The sequence below is a fragment of the Macaca nemestrina genome, chromosome 2, assembly GCF_043159975.1.
Source record: "Macaca nemestrina isolate mMacNem1 chromosome 2, mMacNem.hap1, whole genome shotgun sequence".
NCBI classification, from domain to species: domain Eukaryota; kingdom Metazoa; phylum Chordata; class Mammalia; order Primates; family Cercopithecidae; genus Macaca; species Macaca nemestrina.
Window position 1 is genome coordinate 51431036 of NC_092126.1, and position 27331 is coordinate 51458366.

The 27331-nt window shown below is 38.8% G+C and overlaps 2 protein-coding genes across 2 annotated transcripts in view; both read left to right on the forward strand.

Annotated features, from left to right (window-relative positions):
- Window positions 1–13485, forward strand: part of LOC105470042 (carboxypeptidase B1) — a 32696-nt gene extending 19211 nt beyond the window's left edge. The window contains exons 10-11 of the mRNA XM_011721752.3: window positions 10726–10810; window positions 13113–13485. Of these exons, the coding sequence (XP_011720054.2) occupies window positions 10726–10810; window positions 13113–13300 (273 nt within the window). The 3' untranslated portion in view covers window positions 13301–13485. The remainder of the gene's footprint in view (window positions 1–10725; window positions 10811–13112) is intronic.
- Window positions 13486–18780: 5295 nt separating this feature from the next.
- LOC105470043 (carboxypeptidase A3) overlaps window positions 18781–27331 on the forward strand; it is a 32349-nt gene continuing 23798 nt past the window's right edge. The window contains exons 1-3 of the mRNA XM_011721753.3: window positions 18781–18889; window positions 18999–19074; window positions 22478–22602. Of these exons, the coding sequence (XP_011720055.1) occupies window positions 18822–18889; window positions 18999–19074; window positions 22478–22602 (269 nt within the window). The 5' untranslated portion in view covers window positions 18781–18821. The remainder of the gene's footprint in view (window positions 18890–18998; window positions 19075–22477; window positions 22603–27331) is intronic.

Below are 27331 nucleotides of genomic sequence, written 5' to 3' on the forward strand. Positions count from 1 at the left end.
AATAAGCATGTTTGAATCTTTCAAACAATATTTCATTAATTTGTGAAACATCTGGCTGCCAGAAGTTGGCACCAATAAACTAAAAGAGCAAATATAAGATTTAAAGCATTTGAGTTACGCCAAAAAAAAAAAAAAAATGTATTCCACTTAGACAATGACGTGCATATTTGGCTTACTTAAATGAATAAATTTGAAGACCCAGTAACTTTAAAACTGAAAAATGTTGTTTTATACTTTCAGAATCAGTCTTTCAGAGACCAAATAAAATATGTAATGCTGTAAATATTTTGAGAACAAATCAGAAAAATAACCCCATCTCCTAGAAAATTGATAGCTAATAGTTGGATGGGCCCTTTTCTTTAAAAAAAAATACAATTTTTCAAAAAGCTTTTCATTTTTCCCCATCCGTGGCCAATATATAGAAGTTAGCACCGCTAAGCATTTCAGTTTTTCACTTAAGCTCAGGCTGTCTGTGTTGCCAGTGGGCACTCACAGTCTTGCTGTCCCAGAGATGGGTGTGGTTGGCTCCTCATTTCTGTCCAAAATTTCTGGCCACCAGAAAAGGGGAGGTGGGGGTATGTAGTTTGTATAACTCATGTAAATATATTTAAGTTGTGCCATATCAGAAGAGAAAAAGCCAAAGCCATAGCTACATACTAATGAGTTAATAATTAAAATATAAAAATTACAAAACACATTGAGAGTAGCAATAACATATATATCCAGTTTGCTTCAGTATCAACTAGTTTTACACATAAATACTAAAAGACTAACACTAACAGAATAAACCTTAAAGTGTTCCTGGAAGCTGAGCTGCCAAAGTTTTCTTATTCAGTACATTTCCTATTCAAGGAATAAGTGTAAGCCCTTTTAGTGATGAGACAGCTTTGTTGCCACTAGTTGTATACAATAACAACGAGAATCTGGGCTACCCTAAAAGTCTCCAAATCATCCTTAAAAAAAAAAAAAAAAAAAAAAAAGGCAAGTAAGTCCTGCCTCTAGAATATTATGAATAATTTTTGCTACTTCCTAAGGGAATTTTCTCCAGCAAAAGAAGCAAGCCTCAGAGTTAGCAGTTTTAATGGGCCAATTCACATGTGCACCAAATGGTGTAAAACTGTTCCAACAGAACGTGAGTCACTGATACTCTTCCCTAAGAGTCACTTCTTTGTTTAAAGTCAAGGAGAGGTAATAGTAAAAGAGATACTATTCAAAATCCTGTCCTCCAAAATTGTTGTTAAATTCTAATTGCCAATGAAGTATAATAAGTAGAATTCTACCAAAGTAAAATGTTCATAATCTATTCTCAAAAGGAGAAAAAGCACAAGCCACAAAATAATCTTATTTTGGATGCTTGTTTCTACACACACAAAACTAAAAAGTTCAAATAAAAGTACATGCCACTTTTATCTTTACCAGAGTACAAGACAGGTGACTAAAATGCATAAATTGAATTTGATATATCAGACTCATTGATTTAAAAACTTTTAATTTCCAATAATTTTCTCTATTGATTAAGCTTTCCTCTAGTATCTTAAAAGAAACACTTAAATGCCACTAGTAAGTGGCATGCTACTTAAGGTGACTGTTATTTGATTATCTGATTCATTTGGTGTCTGAATTTAGTTTAGCACACCAAAGCAACTTTAATATTTTGAGTAGCTAGAGATCCTTCCAACTTTTTCTTGTATGGTAGAATTCCAATTTACTTACTTCCAAAGCACATTTTGCTAAAACAAGCTCATTAACTATAGTGCAATTACAAATATACGTATACACAAAAAAGAATATGACTCTCTCAAAAATATCAATCTTAACATTTTTAGTTTTTATTTGCAATGAGGATTTCAAGGGGAAAAAAATAAGCCTTGGTCTAGAAAAGTTAATTTTCCACCCAAATCTAGTGCCTCCATATTAATTCTTACATAGAGAAATGTGACTCTGCTGCAGAAAACAAAAGGTAGTAAAACATTAGGAAGATGAATTCTTGCGTCATACCACATTAAAATTCAAAGGAAACAATGAGGACTTATACAGCATTCTGCCAAGTCATTGGTATACATGGGATTTCTATTTTTCTTTATATCTATAAAATTATTATTATATTTATAGCAAAAAATATATATGTTTCAATGACAATAAGACTAGACTAAAGGAAATTATCTTGTCCTTATGTTAGCATTTTCAGCCCAAACTTAGGACATCCCATAAGCAGCAGTCCTTTGATATCTGAGTCATGACAAATATTTATGTGGCTTCATTTCTGAATGATTTTACATGTAGCTTGCCTAATAATTGCTCACATCATAAGACAACCTTCCGAAGAAAGAAGGGCAGAGATAAGAATGCAAAAGACCAATGAAGTAAAGAACAGGAAAAGTATTATATGGATTGCAGAGAAGACTACTAGAAAAGATATGTTTAGCAGAGCAGAAGGGAGATGGAATAACAAGAATATCTCACACATATAATGCTTTCCCATTTGCAAACTGATTTTACTCATACTATATTGTTTAAAGCAAGAATACAAAGTGCACTCTGAGCTTCTAATGGCCTCATAAACCGTCCAGTCTCTCAGTGTAGACCTCTTTAATATAAAGTGGCCACTACCGTCAAAGGAAGTTTTTTTTTTTTTTTGAGACGGAGTCTCGCTCTGTTGCCCAGCCCAGGCTGGAGTGCAGTGGCGCGATCTCGGCTCACTGCAAGCTCCGCCTCCCGGGTTCACGCCATTCTCCTGCCTCAGCCTCCCAAGTAGCTGGGACTACAGGCGCCCACAACCGCGCCCGGCTAATTTTTTTTTGTATTTTTAGTAGAGACGGGGTTTCACCGTGGTCTCGATCTCCTGACCTTGTGATCCGCCCGCCTCGGCCTCCCAAAGTGCTGGGATTACAGGCGTGAGCCACCGCGCCCGGCCCAAAGGAAGTTTTAAGACTTAGAAGAAAAACAATGAATTTAGATTTCCAAAATTCTAAAGGACAATGAAATATTGAATTCTGTGACCTTGTTATTGTCAGAGAAATTAAAACTGGGATAAAAGCCTTTCAAACCTAACCAAATGACTGCACTTATTGGGCAGGAAGAAGCACCCAATCTTTGGTACACCTCCTGCAAAGTTGTCTACATGACACTGTTAATAATAACAATAATAATAATAATACAACTTCAAAGTGAAAAATGGGAAGCCAGAAGAATATCCAGCCAACAAGTATCTTGTCCCTCTCCACAGATTAACAACGTGGAAAGCAGAGTGCACTACACAAAGGTGCCAATCCAGGGCATGAGTCTCGCACCATTTCTCTGCATTAGAAGCACAGAATGTTATGCCTAGAAAAGTCTTAGAAATTCTCTGGTCTGTTTCTCATTTTCCACCTGAGGCATGGAAGGCTTGGTGAAGCCAACACTAGTAGTCAGGGTAGCCCTGGGTCTAAAGCTACTGGCTCCTGAAGAATCTTCTAGGCTGCCTCAATTTCCAAAGACACACAGACACATATTTAAGTGGGTACATTCTATGGTGGTACCCCATAGAACTGCTTTGCAGAAGAACATTCATCAGAAAGTCTTTCATCCCACACAGTACATCATAATTACCTCTGCCTCTGGACATTACTAAAGATGTCCTCTGGTTAGCTGAGATGACTAACTTCTAATGGCCTAGTCTTTATGATTCTGGCCCATTCTTTTGAGAGATATATATATTCATTAACCAGGAAAAAGATAACAGTAACCAGAAGAAGAAATATGACAGACTTTCTAAAAAATTATTAAATGTGAACAAAAGATAGAAAGCTACTTCTAAATTCTAACACCTTCCAGTCCAGTGGCACCTCACTCCCTGCCTCTTAATTGAAGTTTTAATTAAGGCATTACTAAGACACGAGTCCCCTGCTCTCCTCAAGAATGTGAGTATAATGCAAGATTATGGTTAAAGATAAACCTAAAAATCAGAGGGAAAACTATTGTGATTAGAAGGCGGACAGTTGCCGGGCTATGCACACATCCAAGCACATCACCCATCACAGCCGCTCCATGTCCCTAATAGCAAGAGTAGCAAGTCACAATTCTGCTTTCAGGTGTGCTTATCAGCGGCTCAGGTGAACAGGGCTTTAGACACAAAATATCTGCTGCAGGAATTTTCTCCAAATTTATACTCTCACTTAAAAGACAAAAACTTTAAATGATAAACTCAGAATTTATTTAAGAAACTAGTTGCTTATTCACCATTATGCTCTTTAAGGGACTTCTTGGCCTGATAAAATTCTCCTACTAGGCCTGGTCAGTACATGGCTTATCAATCATCAAAAATTTCATAGCCAGGCCTGGTGGCTCATGCCTGTAATCCCAGCACTTTGGGAGGCTGATGCAGGAGGATCACTTGTGGTCAGGAATTTGAGACCAGCCTGGCCAACATGGTGAAACCTCTTCCCTACCAAAAATACAAAAATTTGGCTGGATGTGGTGGCACACGCCTGTAGTCCCAGCTCCTCGGGTGGCTGAGGCATGAGAATCATTTGAACCCGGGAGGCAGAGGTTGCAGTGAGCCAAGATCATGCCACTGCACTCCAACCTGGGTAACAGAGCAAGACCCCGTCGCGGAAGGAAGGAAGGAAGGAAGGAAGGAAGGAAGGAAGGAAGGAAGGAAGGAAGGAAGGAAGGAAGGAAGGAAGGAAGGAAGGAAGGAAGGAAGGAAGGAAGGAAGGAAGGAAGGAAGGAAGGAAGGAAGGGAAAAAAAGAAATTTCATTAAGCAACTATTAAGTGCTCATTATAAAGTATGTTTCCTGCCACTGAGAACTTACAATCCTACTGAAATGACTAGACTTGGGTACCAGAAACCATACAAAAGGAGAACAGAATTGGGAGTTTCCCATTAGTGCAGTAGTAGGAATTCAGGAGAGGAAAATGGCAATGTTTGCTGAAGCTACACAGTGAAGATCATAAAGAAGGGATGCAACTTGTTCTGAGCTTTGAAGTCTGGGCAGAATTTGAGCGGCAGAGAAAGGAATAGGACGTTTTAGGCAGAGAAAATAGCCAACAAATGAGCAATGGAGAAACTGAAAGATGAAGTTGAGGAAGGAAGTAGAAGGGGGTCATCTTGTATCGAGTGTTCTCCCTGGGGAACAGTCGGGGCAAGGGCCAATCAATGAGGTGACCAGGTTGTGTAGGCACTTGAATGCCAGGATGAATCCTGTGTCACAGTGGGCCCTGGAGTCAGGGGCCTGGAAAATAGGATTGTAGGTCCATTACAGAACTTCCAGTAGAATTTGGAATTCAAACAACAAATAATTTTTATTGTAACCATGTCCAAATATTTCATGGGACAGATTTCTACTGAAAAATTATTGTTCATCTGAAATTTAAATTTAACTGGTCAATCTGTATTTTTTCCTAAAAGCCTGAAAGTTCTTGGGATAAAGTGATGTTTTAGCAAAAGTGACCTAGCAGAGATGTTTAAAAGATACTTGTAATGTCATCAACAGTGAAAAAGACATTCTCATAGCACCTTTAAAATCAGTTGTCTTTCTTTTTCATCTTTTTCCTAAAATAAATTCTAGTTTACCATAATTAAATATTTTATATGACTTCCATTTCAACTAATTTTGCCCCCCACCCCCAGATGACATTTGGCAATGTTTGGGAGACAACTTTGGTTGTCATAACTGTCAAGCTCTACTGGCATCTGGTGGGTAGAGGCCAGGGGATGCTGACACACTTCCTACAATGCACAGAACAGCCCTCCCATGCCCAACAAATTATCCAGCCCAAAATGGCAAGAGTGCCAAGGTTGAGAAACTTGCTTTAAATAAAGATAAGAACAAAGTCACATTCCTGGACAAAGGCTCTGGCCTTTCACAGGATCTTATACTTTCTTCACAAAACTTTACAATGTTCTGCAAATTTCAAGTGCAAGAGAACCTACAAATCCCCCATTAGACAGTGTTTATTTATTTGGGAGAAACTCCACTTCTACCAGAAAAATAAATAAATACATACATACATTCTCTAGACTTTGCAATTTCAGCTGACTCACACTTCACATTTCCCTTGAATGTCAAAGAGCTTAAAAATATGTATGCAGATCAGTCCAATACAAAGTTTGGTTTTCATCAGTGAAAGCATTCCCACACTCCCCTGGGCTCTGTGGAAATCGGCAGGTCTGGTTCTCCTAAGTCAAACTTTTTCCTAACTCCTTGCCCTTCTCTAATCTCAGGGCCTCCTTTTTCTCAAAACACATTTGCTTTTTCAGGTCTCAAATGCTTTCTCCTTGGTGCCTGCTTATAGACCGTAAGGACTTCTTCTTTTGCACCAAAATTATAAAAGTTAAGTTTCTTATTGGTCCCTTGGTATAATTTACCCATTATCGCAGGACAGAAGGAAGGAAACTGCAGTTAAGGGTCATTTTGATGCTTCCCTTATCACAGATATTCACCCATAGGGATGACTAAACTCAGAACTTTCAGTCAGAAACAAAGTTCTACAGAAAATTTTCTTTAAATTGTTTTATACCTTATAGTTGGTTTGGAGCTTTTGTTTTCTTATACTGTAATAATGGGCCACTGGAAGATTGATGCTGGCCGTGTACAAGAGATTGGAGTGAGAACGATGTGCACAGTCACGAAAGGGGAGTTTCTTTATCATATATTCAATGGGAATGCAGGTCAGTGGAAAAGAATATCCTCTCCTTATTCATCTCACCAGGTCCTTGGAACTCAACGCCTGGAGAAACATTACACTAGCTCTTACTTTGTCTCTTGGGCTGTGAGCTAGACGTGACATTTTAGACTCTCTCTGTCTTTTGCTCTAGGACCAAGGCCTCTTTTTGAGGAAATAGATGACAAAAGAGAACATGCATAAGATGTGGTAGGAAATTCATAGCTAAGGATTAATAAAGGCTGACCATGTTTGGCCTTGACCGAAAGCAAAGTTTTCTCTGAGGCTGATTTATATTTAGCTTCCTTCTGTTCTTTACAATTGGTAAAACCAGCTCCAGCAACACTTCTTTTGAAGTATTGCAAGGCCACAAGGAGAAGTGAAAAAGAGCAGAGGATTTAAAGAAAGAAGAACCTAGCTCAAGTCAGCCACTTATGGGGCTGTGTGCCCTTGAGCAAGTTCTTTTATCCTCTGTGAGTTTTAGTTCTTTTATCTGTAAAATGGGGATAAAAATATCTAGCTCTTATCAAGAGCTCTTTGTAAAGCTTAAGTTTTTATGTAAATGTTAGTTCTGATTTTGAATCCACTGAGAAACAATGTAAGATGTCCCTCAAAAGAGAAGTTGTATAGAAATTGTCACTAATTGGAATTTCAAGATACGGACCGAGCTGTCTGCTGTGTCGTTGCTTCTTGGCTCTTCCATCATGTGCCCTCGTCTCTTTTTACAGAAACATGCAAGGGAACAGAGTTACCACTCTAACATTGTAGCAAATGCAAGAATTACCTTTCTCTCTACCATTCTTGGCAGGGGTCAGTCATCCAGGTTGATTGGAACATTCCCACTGAGCTTGCTGCCCCAGATGGCATTCCATTCTGCTAGAAAATTCTGTGTCAGTGAAATCTGGACAGATAATGTTGAGAAGATAAATGAGTAACATTTGTGAAATTATTTGAACTCTTCTAAAGAAAAGACACACACTGATTCCAGGGATTTTTGTTAACATAATTGGAATTTAAAATATGATATTTTACTTGATTAATGTCTGTTCTGACTTTTTTTTGTCTTTTGGCCTTGGAGGGGCTGAGAGAAAGGATCCATAGACTTTTTTTTAATTAATAGAAATAAGTAAAATGCACAGAAGATGTCAATGTCTAAATGTAGCAACCCATCAACCATCAATAAATGGTACCACTGCCCTCCCCAGAAGCATCCCCAATCTCCACTCAGGTGGGTTCAGCCTCTGCAAAGCTCAGCACTCTGCACCTCCACCCAAACCTTGACTATTCATAATGCCCCTAAGCCAGAGTGTTAGACTCAGTTGACTAATAATTTGCTAGGTGCTATGCAATCTGCTGAGGATACAAAATGAATAGCCAACAATTCCTTCCTTCAAGGAGCTCACCTGGAGAGGACATAGATGCAAAAACAACTGATTATAGCACACAGTGAACCCTGATAAAAGTGTGGGCACCCAACAAGGAGGGGTGCTCAATGCTTCCTAAGAGAGTAGAGGCAGTTTCATAAAGAAGATAACACTAAAACTGAATCTGGAAAAACAATAGCAATTATTCATATTAGCAAAGACAGAAAGAGGATTCCAGTGAAGCGAAAAGGGTACCCACAGTCATGGAGGTCAGGAGAAGCAGGAAAGGGTGTAGAGAGAAGTAATTCAGGAAAATCTACCTCAGGAGGAACACGAGAATACACAACAAATGATGTAGCCTGAGAGACAAGGCCGGACCTGGTTTGTAACAACTGTTTTTGCCAAAGAGGTTTGACATGATAGAGCCACCGAAGACGTGGTGATGAGATGATCTTCAGAAGATGAGAGATGAGGTGGATATCAAGATGAGAGAGCAACTGAGGACAAGAGCTGAGAACTTAGACATAAATTAAATGTTCCTCCAGTGTGAACCTGTGACAGGAATAAAATAACAACCTTTTTAAGCCCACATCAACCTCAGGTATTCCTTCAGCATCAAAAAACTAGAGCAACTGTTTCCAAAAGATGCCAGTGAAGGCATAGAGAGAACTCAGATGTCACTTCACATGCCCAGAGTGTGGTTTGAGGAAAGGACAACTAAACATTTTTCTGTGGCCTTAATGGAAATCATGATTAAATTGATAAGATAGTAAGTCAAAAGAGATAACAGATCACAAATAGCCCCCTTTGGTTTTGTCTGAAAACTGTATTATTGTATTGCACCAGTAAATATGTTGAGAGACTTGAACGACAATCAATCAACACGAGCCCAAAAGATAACGACAATGACTACTAAATCTTCTCAAGTCTTCGTAACTATTCATGTTTGGAACTAATCTTGAAGAATATTTCCACTAACTAAAAATAATAATTCAAGGCTTAAGGAAAAATTGAAGTAAAGCCTGAAGAAGGCAACCGGGGAAGGAATAAGAATTCTGTAAGATCAGAGGTTCTGCCTTCCAGAAAAATAACTAACTAGAGATTTCCTTTGATAAATGGCAAGTTAAAGAAATTGTAGAATGGTAGAAAATATCATGTTTACCTACAAAAAGAACTATTGCCTCACCATGTTTCACATCTCCAGAAGATGGTTTTAAATCTATTCTTAGCATTATGTAATGTTTAACTGGTTCTGGTTTCAATTGGCAGTGGAACCTAAGGGTTTAACCAAAGGGTTAAAAAAATCTAAATCTAGTGTCTTTGTTACAATAAGATTAAACAAGAGGAGCAATATATTTAGGCCACAACAGTAAATATTCCATGCAGTTAGAGAAAGCATGTCTTAGTTTATCAGTTTAGAAACAGGAAAATGGAACCCTAAAATTTGCAGGCACTGAACTAAAACCCTGAAAATAATGTTAGTTCCAGGAAGCTGATTGCATCATTTCAGTGGACCAGAACAGAAAATAATGAATTACATTTTATAACTCTCTTAAAGTTTTCTAATTTACCACCTGGCTGATGAAGTATTAATGCTTTAGGAATTGGAATCCTTGAAGTCTTATGGCCATGCCCTCATCAGTTTGACATAAGATTCTACTAAACTGGTTTCAACACTAGAATAAGGGAAGGAAAATTCCTACTTTGTAAAAATCATATTATTCTGATTTCATCACCAACCTCACAGTTTTCCAGGCATATGTAGAAGAAGTAATTATAATGCCAGAATATGAAATACAGCCAGTTTCATTACCGGAATGAATTATGGCTAATTCTCATGCAGTAAACAATTTGTTTTTCAAATCTGTATTCCCCAGACAGCTGAGCCAGGCCTTGCTTCTCAAGTGTTTTATTTAAATAGGCAGTATGTCAGTGGAGTTTTACCACAGAGTTTCTGAGTACAGAGAGCCTTTCCCTAGGAGTTGGGTGCAGGGAACCGGAGGGCAATGGTTCTTATGAGAAGGTGATGATGCTTCTAAGAAAAAAGATTACACGTAAGTTAATATTTAACAACTTTTTTAAATTCTGAAATTCAAATGTTCTGCATTTTGAAATAGAATGAATATTCTGTAACTTTTTAGTCTAAAAATTTTCCAAGCTGGAGCTACCACTTATCTATGGAACTGCCAGTCCTAAGCATTTCCATGCTGGCACTGAATGTTGCATTGACTAGCCAATCCTATGGGCAGTTTCTAATGCTCCTGCCCTAACTCACACAACCCTATCGTAACTTAATCTGGCTTTATAACCTGCACATTGCCAAGCGGTTTTTTTGTTTGTTTGTTTTGTTTTCTTTGGGTTTTTGCGTGCGTGTGTTTTGGTTTGTTTGCCTGCAAACAGGTAGACAACTTCTTTGCACAGCCATAAAGCCTTCCTTGTCTCCTGCTTTACTCTTACAAACTCTTACAAGACAAGATAAATAGAGGCTCAGAGTGAATGCTTGGGGAGGGTACTAGGGAAGACATCCTTGCACAAGAATTACTTGGATCATATCACTAAGTTAGGTAGAAAAATGAAAATGGGTCCTGAAAAAGCATATAATACTATCCAAATTGTTACTTTACACGCTTCGGATGCCTTAAAAATAAGGTACAGGGCATTTATTTAGCAGTATGCTTTTATTTATTTCCTTACTTATTGCTGTTTCTTTTGCAGAATACCCTGGCTAAAGCTGCTGTGAAAGAACTTGCCTCACTGCACGGCACCAAGTACACATATGGCCCAGGAGCTACAACAATCTGTGAGTCTTGGCTTCAGAACTGTGCAAAGAACCATGTGCCTAAAAAGCCAACAAATGGTTCCTGGGGCGTTTATTTTCTGATAGTTTAAAGCATGTGGCTTCTGCCTCACAACTAATTTTTCTAAAATATGTAATCAGTTTTCTGTTCAAAAAAAAAAAGGAGGGAAAGCCTGGACAACATAGCAACTTTGTCTCTAAAAACATTTAAAAATTAGCTGGTCACACACACCTGTAATCCCAGCTACTGAGGAGGCTGAGGCGGGAGAGTCCCCTGAGCCCAGGAGTTCAAGGTTACAGTGAGCTATAATTGCACCATTGCACACCAGCCTGGGTGACAGAGCAGGACCCTGTCTCAAAATAAAAAGGGAAGGGAAGAAAAATATCCTTTTCAACCCACAGAGACATTTGCTCTCTGTAAGTATTTACTGAGCACTTACTATGTGCCAGGGCCTCACTAGGCACTTAGAGAACAAGAAAGTAAGAACAGAGAGAAGAAAAGATGAAAAGAGAAAAGGAAGGAGAGAGAGATCAGAGCAGTCTTTAAAAAACTGGCAGTAGGGAAGCAGGAAAAAATACGCAGTCTTTTGTGATACAGGTGCCAAGTGCTGTGACATTAGGATGCACAAGGAAAGCACACACAAAGAGACCAACCAACCCCACAGTATCAGAATTAACTTCCCAAGATGATGACACCACAAAAGTTTTATTTGAAAGGACCGTTGCTGGAGGAAAATATAAAACAGAGTGTTTCCGGCCAGGCACGGCGGCTCATGCCTGTAATCCCAGCACTTTGGGAGGCCGAGGTGGGCGGATCACGAGGTCAGGAGTTCGAGACCAGCCTGCCCAACATGGTGAAATCCCATCTCTACTAAAAATACAAAAAATTAGCCAGGCATGGTGGCGGGCACCTGTAATCCCAGCTGCTCAGGAGGCTGAGGCAGGAGAATCACTTGAACCCAGAAGGCGGAGGTTGCAGTGAGCTGAGATCCTACCACTGCACTCCAGCCTGGGTGACAAGAGCAAAACTCCATTTCAAAAAAAAAAGACGAGTGTTTTGTTTTTTGTTTTTTGTTTTTTGTTTTTTGTTTTTTTTGGCTAAACAGACAAGTACCAGGGCTACTTGAGGCACAAGTCACCTTCAAGAGGTAGACACCAGTCGCTCTAATCAGTCACTCAGTGTATGCAAGCAAGTGGCTAGAGTGGTAGGGGCTAGACTCCAGAGCTGTAGATGCTGCAGCTTAGATCTCTCTGGAAGGCACATTCCACAGGCCTCATTTTCAATTTCTACATATATCTTCCTTTGCCTTCAAATGATTTCTTTCTGCCTGAGGTTGGAAAGAAATTGAAACACACACATGAAAAAAGACCTGGTCTCATCATCAAGTGGCCTCCAGTGCAGTTGGAGAGGCTCTGGTCCTGAGTTGTTGGAATTTATTTTAAGCCTTTATGCAGAATACAATTTTCTTTACTTTTATTATTTTTAAAAAACCGCTCTGAATCATACGAGGCATACTGTTTTCTTAAGGGATTTCTAGCAGAGATAGCCCACCTATTTATATATTGTGAACTTGGTGCATATTTTATTCAATTCAGCTAGGTTTCTTTTTCCATTACACTGTAACACCTTGGAGGGCAGAGCCAACATCTCTCCCTTGTTCTGGCATCTTCAGAGTTGAGGCCATAGCCTGCTGTTCCGTGGGGGCTATACAATTGTTGACTGAAAAAACAGATGAGTGAATAAATGAACAAATGAATTAATTAATACATATTTTATGTGTTAGTGACAACATGATTGTTATTGAATAAATTAACAACAAGTACCTTATCTACGCCAGGCCCTATGCTAGATAAACACTAAAAATACGAAAATGAAGGCATAGCCCTGCCCTCAGCTTCTTTAATCTTATCATTTGGCATAGTTTCAGCCGGGTTTAGAGTCTTCTCCTCTTGCCAATCATACACAGCTTTCCTTATTTTCCTGCGAAATACACATCCTTTCACATATCAAGTATAGTTCACCATAGCATACAAGTACACTGGGAATTTTGCATTACAGATTACATACTTTCTGAAGTATTAAACACATCATTTCTACAAAGTGAAGTGGTGATACGTTTAATAAGATTGGAGTAATTTTTTTAAAACGGCCCCCAAAACATTTATGATCCAGTTTACTAGAAAATTGGCCTACTCAAAATATTTTGCACAGTGAAACATTTGTAATGATAAAAAGAAAGTGGCAATTTTTTAAAGCTCCTTCCTAGATTTAAAGTTTTTCTTCATTGCTGTTTGCACATTTCAGATCCTGCTGCTGGGGGCTCTGACGACTGGGCTTATGATCAAGGAATCAGATATTCCTTCACCCTTGAACTCCGAGATACAGGCAGATACGGCTTTGCCCTTCCAGAATCCCAGATCCGGGCTACCTGCGAGGAGACCTTGCTGGCAATCAAGTACATTGCCAGCTATGTCCTGGAACACCTGTACTAGTTGAGAAAGCTGATGGCCTTGTTTCAAAATTCTCATTTTTCATTTCTTTTCTTTCTTGAATTCTTATTTTGGTTTGCCTGGATGTTTTACAGATCCCAATCTTTCTTTTAAGTTTCTGGGTCTATTAAACTAGGTAGATCTTTTCATATTGATCATAATAAAAGTGAATCATTACCATTGGAAAACCTGACATATGGTCTACTTCTTTGGGGATAAACCGATGTGAATGAATGACTAAGCAAGCCGTGCACAGTGAGGATTTGGTCAACTGTATAGGAGTTAACATCCTCGGGTGCTGGCCAAGACCATCAGGGTGCAGATGCACTGATTACAGTGGGAGGCTTGTGAGCTAAGAAGAAATGTAAAGGGAAATTCAGGACTATAAAACCTGGCATACATGAAAAGACACCATCTTTCTTGGTCTAGCTTTGGTCTCCACTCACTGAAGTTATTTTGTCAGCTGTCTACTACATGCCATGCACTTTGCTAAGCAATTGAAGATGGAACAATGAAAGAGAAAGATAACATTTCTGCCCTTAACGTGTGTATAGGCCCTTAGGAAAGACAGACATTACACAAATAATTAACTCATTAATTAACAATGTATTAATTAGTGATCTAATTTACGTTAATCAAATAAGTGCTGGATGAACTACACAAAAAGAACGTACAAAAAGTCTACCTGCTTGATGTAGGGGAGAAGCCTCCCTCAGAAGGTGCTGTAACCTGACAAATAAATCACAGTTAGCTGCACAAAAGGAGCACCCCTTCCAGGCCTGTGGCTATCCCGAAAGTGTAAGAAGAAAGCCAGTGAGGGTGAAATTTAGAGAGCTGAGGAAAGAAGAGCATGTGTACAGGCTAGGGAGGGTGGTAGGAACCATGTCAGGCAGAGCTTAGAGGTCATGTTAAGGATTGGGGACACTGGTCTAAGAACAATGAAAATCCATGGAAGATATTAAGTCATCCATGACATGGTCACAGTGTTTTTCGAACACCAACTAGGCTAGGGTGTGGAAAGCAGATCAGACGTGAGACAAGAGGATGCCACGGACCCTGACTCGACCACTTGGACCAACGAAAGTGGCAAAAATCACTCCAGGACTTGAAGTTTTCCAGGACTGGAATTGAACATACTAATGTTGGGAAGTATTGTGCCAAGTTCAAATTTTAAAATAGAATGAGATGTACTAAAGTTATGATTTAGAGGCATCTCTTACTTAAAAATAATAGACTATTAACTCATTACTTTATAGACTTTTTGTAGTCTACTTTCATAGACTATTAACTCATTACTTTCTATATGACTTCAAGAAAAATGAGACTCCATATTGGGCATGATATCTTAAAATATCTGTAACAGTGTTCTATTCATAAAGAGAATCCATTGAAGGAGCAACGGTTTGAGAAAGTTGTCAAGCCAAAGAATAATTAATTGCATTAATTGTCCACTAGATGGTAGCAATGCAGCTGCTACAATGTGTCACACAATCACCTTCAAACTCATTTAGTAATACATCATTTAAATAGAGAGACAGAGACCCATACGTGCAAAAAAAGAAAAACAAAATTCCCATTAATTTATCAGCAACATTGGTGGTAATTAAAAAATAGATGTAATTTAGCTAAATATTCTTCCTCCTACTCTTTAAGTTATATCAACTTTGTGTATTGGAGGGTTAACATAGCCATAGTTACCTGAGTGAGGTAATCTTGCTGGAGGTGTATCATTAACTCCTGTTCCACAGGAGACTCCCTTGTGCTATCTCTGGCAAGTAACACCAACCCCTGACTAAGGGATGCTATGGCCCAAAGTATGGAAATCTTGGCAAACCACAAAGAACTCTCCTAATTCCCTAAATTGAATGCTTTAAAATAGAAATTAGGAATATATGTGGGCTGCGTTTTAAGTTTTAAGGGTAGGAACAAAGAATAGGAAAGCAAATATACAAATATTCTTATTTGAAATCCCGTGTATCTGAGATGTCCTGCACCTGAGAATTTTTTACTATAGCCACTGTCTGCTGAAAGTTAACAGGAAGCTGGCTAGAATTTCCACTTGCCTGGGCAAAACCAAGAAAAACAGAAAGGGAAATCTGCCTTAGTCCTCACTGCAGTAGTGTCTGACCAGCTAATCAGAGACTGCTGTGAGTCCACCCAGCCTTACCCACCTGAGAACCCCAGGTTGGGGGGATACCTCTTCTCCCTCCTTTATCCCACTCCCACCCTGAGATCCCAGAGCAGGCCCTGAGCCTTTCCTTCAGCTCCAAGCTCTTAGCTCCCAAAGCAACAGTGAACCAACAGCACAAGAGTGGCCCCTGAATCTTTCTTTCGCAAATGATGTGGATAGAAAATAGCAATACTGATTTTCTTATCTGGATTATGGAATTCCTACATACCTAGAATCATATGCCATTTGTTCATCTTATTTTGCAAGCTCACCTATATCAATTGGTCAAAGAGAGAATTTCTAGAAGGAAAAGAAGGCAGACCATAGCAAGTTAACATGTTAATTTGGGGGCAAAAAAGGGTTCTGCTGAGCCTCTGAGGTCATCTCATGGGAGCAGATAGTTACTAACCCCCGCCACAAGGTCAGACACTGCCTGAATCATATACACCCGCATATCTGTCCTCAAATGCCACCTTTGCTGCAACTAATTAAGAAAAATTTCTCTGCAGCATTTGCAGAGTAGTTTTGTTTCAATGTTAAGAATCCAATGATCATAACTAAAAGCAACAATTTTTTCTTTCAATGTACCTTTTGTGAGATATGTAAATGTATTCCAGAAGTTTACTGGATTGAATTTGAAGATAAAAAATCATTTGGAAGAGTATTAAATCATACTTCCATTTTATTGTTTCTTTTCTTTTTCCTTTTTTAACTTTTTTCTGTTTTTACTGTTTTTTCTGTTCACCTTTTTAAGGCATCACTTCCATTTTCTAGGATATTTCTTGTATAGTGATAACAATTGAAAATACATATAGAAAAGCATAGCTAAACTATATGGTGATATTTTAAATCATGGCTAGACATACACTACTACAAATACCCTAGAAGTGCAGAGTTCAAGAAAGATGGGAAATTATGGCTGCGTGAAGTATTCACCTCCAACTTTTTAAAGAGGTTGATTTAATCTGTTAAACATCACGGTCTTACATAGTCAATCCTAAAATGATATGGTGTTTGACAATTATTCATCCTACCCACACATATGCCAAGACCTTTTATAAATCTTGATGCAGTAATATAAGGCTGCACTGATCTATGTTTGCCAAGAAATAGCACTTGTTCTGAGAAGAAGCTCTAGAACATTCTTGAAATCCATCTATTGTATTTTTCTTCAGAGGCTAAATGGATTGGAGAGGCAGTGGGAGTCTCAAATGCATCACATGTTTATATCGTATTCCAGAAATAAGAAATTGCCAATATGTAATCTATTAAGAAGCCAAAGATATACTTTTATTTATTAACAAAGTCTTATCCTGAGAAATACCAGGGTCCTCAAAGCACTCACCTAGATTCCCCAAATAAAATAAAAGTGTTCTTCCTACTTGACCTGAAAAACAGACATAGAAGCTTTCTCTACACAATTTTAAAACCAGTCACAGAGGAAAAGGCTTCAAGAAAATATAACAGAATTCTAAAATTAAAAGGATTTCTATTTTTCCTCTTTCAACTTTCCTGTATTTTCCCGAATCGTTTTCAATGGGCATTTATAATTTTTAGAATCAGAAAATAAAACTCTAAAAAACAAAGCAATAATATTTTTAAAAAATCTTGAAGTAGTCCACATTAAAACAAATACAGAGAGATATTTTATCCCTAAAGGTCACGGCCACCACTTTAATCTACCACATGATCTATTTTGATACCAGTTCTGCAGGCTGGCAGTGGCCAACTGTAAGTCTCTGTTAACAGCACATGAACATTTTATCAACTGTCTAGAGAGCATGGAGATGTTTCTTAGCACCTACCACAAAGTCTGTAACATATGCTATCTCACTAAGCCTCACAGCCACTTGTTAGAGTCACATTAGCATTCCCATTTTACAAATGAGGAAACCAAGGCCCAGAATAACTAGGCAGCCTGCTCAAGGTGATGTAGCTAGTGTGTGGGAGCCACATTGAAGTGATGTCTCTCGAAACCCAAAGTCAAGGTCTTTCTTTTGACTAAAGATACTTTTCCCTGGTCAAAAGTATCTTTAGTCAAAAGCAATAGAGCAAGCATTTGCTTTGGGAATTCTCAGTGCTGATGAGCTTGCCCAGTGTCAAGAATATGAAGGCACTTGTAAAACCCTCCTCTTCCTTACCTGCAAGGCTGGAGCCGGAAAATCCATTTGGGGAAATAAAAAAGTCTTGAGTTCTACCACACACCCATCAGACAGAGAAGAATGGAATTACTGCTGCTGGACATACAACAGGGGCGTGTCTCCAACCGCACTATTTTGATAATACACAGTCATGACTCAGAGAAGTTTTATATACAGTCAGCTATACATTTGTCAATGTGAAGAGGTGGTTTTCAAAAAGGAAATTCTAATAAGTTATCTGATTAGATAAATCCACTTACTCTTTTAGGTTACCTATGATTCTAGGTAAAGGTATTAGTCTCCCATAATTAATCAAGTTGTGTTCAAGACTAAAGATCCCTCCAGAGATGGTTTTAAATGATCTATAGGTGGCTTTCATTAATTCAACTTTCAAAAGGCATTATTTGGCAATTACAGCATCCAGGCTCTGAAGACAGTGTCCAATTAATAAACATTACAGTATTGATATTTTCTTCCTCTCAAGGAGTCCTCAAGTTGCCTTAGAAATAGGGCCGACTCTGAGGACAAAACGAAGAGAAGGGACAAAGAGTTAGGGCAGTGCTTTAGGTCTTTAGTGTTTATTTCTTCACCAAGAGAAGTACAGGACAAATGTAACAAAAATGTTATCGTTGTAAAATCTAAACAGTGAACACTTCAATGTTTGCCATAGTACTTACAGCATTTTTAGTACGTTTATATTTTGTAATTTAAATGTTTTTAATTTCACAACTTACATTCTAGCTTCAAAAATATATTTTACATTATTACAAACCACTCACCAAGATTTTATGGCCAGATACCCAAATTCATCTCAGTCTCCAAGTGCAAATTGTAAAACTGATTTCTTCCATCATTCAATTCAAGCAGAATGGTAGAGTAGTATTTTAGAACAGACAGAACTATTAAACCCCAGCTCTGTGAACATACTTTCTCTGTTACCTTGACCAAGTTATTTGCTAAAGGCATTTGCTTCCCATCCTGTGTCTGTAAAATGGGTATTTCCTATTGCAAAAGGTAGATAAGTAGCATGGGCTTGATGGGTTAGCGTTTTTCCCTCCCCAGCTAGAAAAAAAAAAAAAAAAAAAAAACCTAGTGTGGGCAAAGAAGGGGAACAGTTTGTGCAACAGAACCCTAAGAGGAAATCAGCTGCTCATCAAGATAAGGGCTGATGCATAAAACTGCCAGAGGGTCTCAAGGCAGGCAAAGAAGAATCATGATGCTCATCCTGCCCATGGGTTTGATTGCTACCACTCTTGCAATTGCTCCTGTCCGCTTTGACAGGTAAATCTTACTTCCTGTGTTCCAGTCTCTGTGTGGGAAGAGAACTAAAGGTTGTTTCCTTACAGTTCACTGTTTTTTGTTTTTTTTTTTTTCATTTGCCTTTGTAAAGGGAGAAGGTGTTCCGCGTGAAGCCCCAGGATGAAAAACAAGCAGACATCATAAAGGACTTGGCCAAAACCAATGAGGTAAGCATTTAGAGGGATATTTTATCTTTTCTTACTGTTCTCTAAAATATGCTTCTTCTTATTTTACTGTTAATGCCCACGGGACTACAAAAGACTATTGAACATAAGGGGAAAGCAGGAGCTATCTGGATAATTCAGCCAGTGGCCAATACTTCATCTGTTCTGGTTTTGGTCTTGGTTTCCACGACTACCACTTCTGTTTTTCCTCCCAAAAACTTTGCAAACACCAAGTTTTTTCAAGTAAAACTGTGAAATCAGGAGCTGTTCTTAGCCTCCTTATCAGGGCATCTTTCTCTTGCCTACTGGTGCCATTCCCTCTCCATTCTCCCCACTCCCACCCTCATCTCCTCTGGTGCCATAATTTCTCTTTGAGTACTAACTAAAAACGTTGAGGCATTGGCAAATATCAAGATGTGACCCTTTCCAAGAGCAGGTACATTTTCAAAAAAGACTTTTAAAGTTAGATCAATCCTTTAAAATCTAACAGTCTAAAATAATTTTATCATGTATTCAGCTGCTCCTAAATACGTTGTGCAAGCCACCTTACATATGTCATTTCAAATTCTCCAACAGATTCTCGATGTCAGGGTTATAATGTAACTCATTTGAAACAGAAGAGCTAAAGTGCAAAGACAAAAAATTAAATGACCAAGATTACACATCAGATTTAAACCCAGAACTGGATCTGGGATTTATTCCAGTAGAACACACTCTTATCTCTACAACAAATCAATCAAAGGCTCTGCCTATTCTAACTCCCAAATATTTCTCAAATCCACACATTGCCCTCCATTCCACTGCCACTGCCAACTTCATATTCACTCTGCCTCTTGCAAGGACAATTTCCATAGTCCCTTAGCTAGCAATCAGGGTTCTAGTCTTGCCACCCACAAAGCCAACTCTGCATTGCAACCTGATTGCTCACTCTAAAACTTGACAATTGCTTTCCTCCATTTGAGGGTCATTGCTGAGAAGCAGCCTAGTATGGAAAAAGCATTTTCTTCAAAGTCAAATGCTTACATTCAAATCCAAGCTCTACACTACCTCTGTAGCCTTAGGCAAGTTACTCAACATCTCTGGGTCTCCATTTCTTCTTCTATAAAATGAGGAGGATAATAATCATACCTACTTCCTAGGGTTGCTTCAAAGACTAAATAAGGTTTTGGTAGCACTCAGAAGCAGGCCTGCTATATTAAGCATCACAGAAGTGTTTTTTGTTTGTTTTTGTTTTTGTTTTGAGACAGAGTTCCACTCTGTCACCCAGGCTGGAGTGCAGTGGTGCAATCTCTGCAGCCTCCGACTCCCAGGTTCAAGTGATTCACCTGCCTCAGCCTTCCTATTAGCTGGGATTACAAGTGCCCACCACCATTCCCAGCTAATTTTTGTGTTTTTAGTGAAGACGGGGTTTTGCCACATCGCCCAGCTGGTCTCAAACTCCTGACCTCAAGTGATCCACCCTCCTCGGCCTCCCAAAATGCTGGCATTACAGGCGTGAGCCACCATGCCCGGTCAGAAGCATTTTCTGTTGGTATTCGTATAGCATTCAGAACCTTTTATGATCGGCCAAACTACCAACCTCTTCAATATCCTGCTCATCCACCTTCTTCCGCACCCTTCAAGCCCCATAAACACCAAAATCTCACCCACCTTGGCCCTGTACACCTTTTCTCATGAGGAATATGTTTCTCTCCATTTTGACCTGGGTAAGTCCTACTTATTTCTCAAGATCCAACTCAGGCAGTGTCTCCTGCAGGAAGTCTCTTCTGTTCATCAACTCTCATGACTCAGTTTTGGCTGCTCCTTGTGCTCCTGGAACACCAGATCCTTCCTCTGGCATTGGTTAACATGTGAGAAACGTGCATGTCTGATTGTGTTCCACACCAAACCTTTCACATGTCAAAAGTCCCTTATTAGTCTCTACAACTGTGGCACCCAGCTCTGTGCCTTGTGCTTAATAAATGAAAGTTCACTAAGCTCTAAGCTCCTGCGGCACATTACCCTGCTAGAACAGAGAAATGTCTATTTTGATAAGTTGGCTCTGCCTAACTTGCTTTTGCGTCACACTACATCTCTCATATGTCCAACTCATGCTGTAACTTTTTGATCAAAATAAACAAACATTGGTTGGTTCATAGCAGCCTCATATTGTCACTTGATTGACCTAGAGGTAGAGGGGGTCTCAACTAAGAAACAGCCAGGCAGACCTGGACACATGCACAAGCAGGGGTGGAAATTGAGCTTTGCCTTCACATTTCCCAAGCTGGGGACTTGTACTTCATTTAGTTTCACAATTGAGTATGATTTTGAAGAACCACAAGAACTGGAATCTTTTTAATGTTTGTTTTTGTTTTTGTTTTTGCTTTTGTTTTGTTTTTTGTTGTTTTTTGAGATGGAGTTTTGCTCTTGTTGCCCAGGCTGGAGTGCAATGGCGAGATCTCAGCTCACTGCAACCTCCGCCTCCCAGATTCCAGCAATTCTCCTGTGTCAGCCTCCCAAGTAGCTGGAATTACAGGCATGTGCCACCACGCCTGGCTAATTTTGCATTTTTAGTAGAAACGGGGTTTCTCCATGTTGATCAGGCTGGTCTCGAACTCCTGACCTCAGGTGATCCGCACCTCAGCCTCCCAAAGTGCTGGGATTACAGTCGTGAGCCACGATGCCCAGCCTCGTAATTATTTTGATCTGAATGCTATACTTCTGAGGTCATATACAAATTTTTGAGATTGTCAGCTAGAGGAAGAGAAAGGAAAAAAAAAAAATCTGCACCTGTTAAATGTCTTCATGCCCCAGATCTCAGACCTATTTCACAATCTTCACAGCACTTCCCAGTGAACTCTCATTTACCCCATTATTTTAGGAGAGAGGACTAAAATTTAAAGAATCCTAGTAACTTGCCCAAGGACATATTGCTAGAAAAATGACATTCCTGGGGGACTATCCCAACTGTCGGATACAAGACTTTCAGGATTTCCAGAGTTTATAGGGACATCAGGTTCTGAGGACTAACTAACCAGATATTTAATTTAAATTTCCAATTAGAGCCAGATTCTGTGGCTAGATGAATTGTGATCCCATTCAACCCCAAAATTGTGGAAGAAAAAAATTAATCAAAAGAGCTGCCCATCCTTTTTAACTTGATAGACCTGAAGTCCTTAAAAAAAAAAAAAAAAAAAAAAAAAAAAAAGTGATCAGGCACTAGGAAGGTTTCTTTCCTCCTCCCTAATATTCAACAGTTCTTAAGTATATTTGCAAAAATCCTATAAGCTTATTAAAAGAAAGGTCTATATCTTAGCTATGCTGAGCCCCAAATTCCTTTCACAGAGTATGAGACATGATCATTTCTTAATCAATATGTGTTGGGTAAGCAAATAAACTCTGACTAACATTGAGCTTATCTCTGCAGCTTGACTTCTGGTATCCAGGTGCCACCCACCACGTAGCTGCTAATATGACGGTGGATTTCCGAGTTAGTGAGAAGGAATCCCAAGCCATCCAGTCTGCCTTGGATCAAAATAAAATGCACTATGAGTAAGTCCTTGGCAAATATTGAAATGTGTTGGATTTCAAAGCTTCTACTTCTACCTTGAAGTAGAAGAAAGTATTACAATGGAACTATGTTTAATTGGGCCCCCCAAAACAAAAGCTCTTTCTATAAGATACAGATCACAGCTACTTCCAAACACATTATCGAAGCCTATTTACAGAGGTGATAGAATCAAACTTGGCAGTTCAACATCTACCTTACATTTGCTGTTAGCTATAATAATAACAATTACCTGTATCTACCATCTCCAAAACCAGCCCCTCATAAGCACAGAGCCCACATGAGCAGGCATGAATGGGTTAGCCACACGCCATCACTACTGACAGGTAATCGGCCCAGATCATGAGCTACTGGTACTGGCCTCCTTTTATGTATTTGAATTTCCCTGATACACAAAAGGAGACCAAAAAAAAAAAAGCCATTGGTATGTCAGAAATACAGCAATAAATAATTCTTTACGAAAAAATTTCTTCCTCAGAGAAAGCACAAGCAGAGCAGTCGAATAAGGTTTAAATCAAAGAGAAAGGAATCTCAAATAGCCAGAGATGCAGAAATGAGTTATTCTGGCCCCAAGGAGAAATAAGAGAAAATTTGAATATATTGAGCAGCAACCATGGGCCATGCACAGTCTGGGCCCTGGCCAGTGAACGAGAAGGGAGCCCAGCAATGAATATCATAAATCAATGCATAATTTAGAAATTAAAATGTGTCAGCCAGGCATGCTGGCTCACGCCTGTAATCCCAGCACTTTGTGAGGTCAAGGCAGGCAAATCATGAGGTCAGGAGTTAGAGACCAGCCTGGCCAATATGGTGACACCCCATCTCTACTAAAAATACAAAAATTACCTGGGCATGGTGGCATGTGCCTGTAGTTTCAGCTACTCGGGAGGCTGAGGCAGAAGAATCGCTTGAACCCAGAAGGCAGAGGTTGCAGTGAGCCGAGATAGCGCCACTGCACTCCAGCCTGGGCGACACAGCTAGACTCCATCTCAAAAAAAAAAAAAAAGAAAAGAAAGAAAATGTGCTTTTATACTTTCAAACATTTCATAGTTTCATGTACAGAGAGGTCCAATTTTAACTTCCCCAGGCCACGTCATGCCAGGATTCCCGTTTATTGAGACCCTCATTATCAAAACACTGCTAAACACTAGTTCATTTTTTTTTTTTTTTGAACTTGTCATTTTACACCTCTATTACCTGACTTGGTGCTTTAACTCAAAAGATCTGCTTCTGGCTGAGATAAAGAAAGATCCTATTAATGTCAGTGATGTTATACTGCAGAGCAGGATTTACTACTGCTCACCATAACTTGATTGTATTTATGATATTGCTACAATATTTCAAATAAATATAAACTCTAATGAAATTTAAAAATCACATACATAGGACAAGTAAGCAAAAAACATTCTTATTCATGGCTTTAAAGGTAACATTCTATTATTTGTGATGGTTATTGATGACTTTTTCGGTTTTGTTACTGTTTCAAGAAGGTTGTGGTACAAATGTAAAAGTTAACAAATTGAAAATACATAATTCAAAATTGATACCAGCTTTTAACTCTTTTAAATTAATATACTGATATAGGTTTTTCTGTGTTTTTATAAATTGCATCATTAAACTTAGACACTTTGAAAATATAACTACAAGACTGCAGAAATTTGTATTACATTATCTGTTTACATTAAGGTTCAGATACTGCATTGACTTTTTCATTTAAAAGAAATCAACCCTCTATCTTAAATAACCCCTGGTTATTGTGTGTTTTTTGGTTTTGTTTTGTTTTTTTTTTTTTTTTGAGACGGAGTCTCACTTTGTCACCCAGACTAGAGTACAGTGGCGCAATCTCGGTTCACTGCAAGCTCCGCCTCCCAGGTTTACACCATTCTGCTGCCTCAGCCTCCCGACTAACTGGGACTACAGGCACCTGCCACCATGCCAGGCTAATTTTTTGTATTTTTAGTAAAGATGGGGTTTTACCGTGTTAGCCAGGATGGTCTCGATCTCCTGACCTTGTGATCCGCCCACCTCAGCCTCCCGAAGTGCTGGGATTACAGGCATGAGCCACCACGCCCAGCCTACTGTGTCTCTTGATTCACTCACTTCATTGCCAACTTTCTAGTGTATGTGCCTAAATTATCACACTCTTCACTTTACCTCAAAAATATAGACCTGGTCTGGATTCCTATGATAAACTAATTCTTACAAAGCACTCAGCCCAAGCTAAAATAAAGTAGCAGTGTGGCCAAATTTTATATAATTTGGCTTGAACAGCAAGGTAAAGAATTAGGTATTATGTTTTCCTTAATAGCCCTCTAATGCAGTTATAATGTAGAAAATGTATCTAGAAAAGCTAGTTGTTTGGCATGAGCATGGATAGTGGAGTAAATCACTGTACGACATCTAAGCAGGCAGCTAGCATCCTTCTAATTTATCAAATAGCTCACATCAGCCTTTTTTCTCCTTTGGTCCTCTAGGCCTCTGCTAGCCTGAAATGATTCTCATTCAACTAGATGTCTAAATCCAGATCTTCAAATTAGTGTGTTTTTCACTTTATCTTATGACAAAGGAGTTTCTTGCTATCTACATCGAGAACCAAAGTGTTAAATTACCTATAAAAATTGGTTTTATCAAATTAAAACATGAATTCTAGAAAGTGGCCCAAATCAGTCACAGTTATGGGAAAGCCACATAATTAGTTACCTCCCTCAGAAATATAAATATGTAAACTGATATGTGCAGGCAAGAACTATTTAAAATCTTGTCTCCAAGTACTAATTATATGGATAATTTTATTTGCATATTAATTATATGTATTGCTTGGTGTCAGTCAGTAACAGAAAAGAGTTCTAAGAACAGAAACATCTGGTCGGATCCAGGCACCAGGCTGAATTAAACCGAGGCTGGTTTGACACAATGATTTACTTAGACACCCTTCATTAGATAGTATATATCAACCACTATTTGGTTTAAAGTATCTGTGTGATTTTTTTTAATTTTTAGAAAATTAAGTTAGTAAGCCAGATTTTATTTTAAAGTAACATACTTGTTTCCCTTTTTATTTATAAAATCATAAAAGTCCAAGTTCAAAAAACAAACAACATGAATATACTAACAAACCCAAACAGACTGGAGAACAAATATCAAAGGGAAAGCATGTCCATTGGACTGAGCCTCTGGGGAAGACACTATACTTGGATTCAGCAGTTAAAAATCCTAGTGTTTTTAACATTGTTTACATTTTAGATAGTCAATTTTTAACACTGTCTTTTCTTTGATAAAAGGTTAAAATTAGAAAATAAAGAGTTGTTAATGAAAGGTAACTCAGAAAACAGCTATTAATATAATAAGAAAACTCAAATGGTACAATTAAGTAAAATCTTACTAGGATCCATATAAGATTATGTGAGAAATGCAAAAGAGATCTATGCCAAACTAACACAGTGATAATCAACACCTCATATTAATGTCTACCTGCCTAATAATAATGTTCAGTCAGATACAAATTCATATTCCATGGATATACACAGTCCTATCAAGTGTTTCAATCAAATCATTCTAATGAGTCATTCATTTTTTTCTTCTGCTTCACATTTTTACATATTACTTACCTAAGAGTATAACAAGCATGTTATACTACAACATGCTACATGCTACAAATGTTGAAGTTACAATTGGTCATGTGACAAAAAGGAGTGTGGAAGGTAGGAAAGCAGGTTCTGAAGCAAGGCTATCTGGGTCCAGTCCCATTGAAGCCATGCATTAGGTATTTAACGTTGGCAATTTATTAAACTTTGCTTTACCTCATACCTCATCTATAAAATGGGAATAATAATGGAACCTATTTCATAAGCGTTTCATGAAGATTGACTGGGATCATAAAGTTTCTGTCTGCCTAGTCCTTTACTTCTATGAATACACACACATATACTGAAACAGGGAATAACTAGAGGCTATCACCAGATGCTCCATTTTCCTCCCAGTGAATAAATGAGTAGTATTCCTCAAACCTTGGGAAATCCATGTCAGTAAGTGTAGAGTTTGATGTGTGGTAATCAAATTAGGGAGTTACCAGGAGGATATTGAATCTTATAGAAATCCAAAACCATGCTTTTTGAATAGCACCATATCCTGATGTAATGTGGGCATCAGGAGAATCCAGTCCCATTTATAAGGCACCCTGACAGTGACTCTGCCTTCCTGAAACACCTTTCCCCAGTGCATACACATGCACACGCACACACACACACACACACACACACCCCAGAGCCTATGATGGTCACATACATTGGCCCACAGTTCTCCAGTCCTTCTTTGCTGCTTTCTAAAAGCAGCAAAGGATGGGAGTCTTGAAACTGTCAAAGTAAAATTTATCTCATCTCTTCTCTGAACCTCTTACTTGCTCCCTGATCTTGGGACACAGACTTCCATGAGTGTTGGTTGATTGGGCCAACCGTGCACCAACCTCCGAAGACTAAGGAGACTAGAGTCTGACGGCAATACCCAAGGATTTCATCCGGTGATGAAGGCACTATTGCACAATGGCTCACAGCTAGGGTGCTGATGTCAGACCCTCCAGGTTCAAATTCCAACTTCTGTATTTCAACAGTTGTGTCCATTTTGGAAACTGGCCAAACCTTCATAAAAACAAGGGCTGATAATGGTACCCAGTTAATCATGCTGAGTGATAAAATCTAAATACAGTGCCAAGAAAAG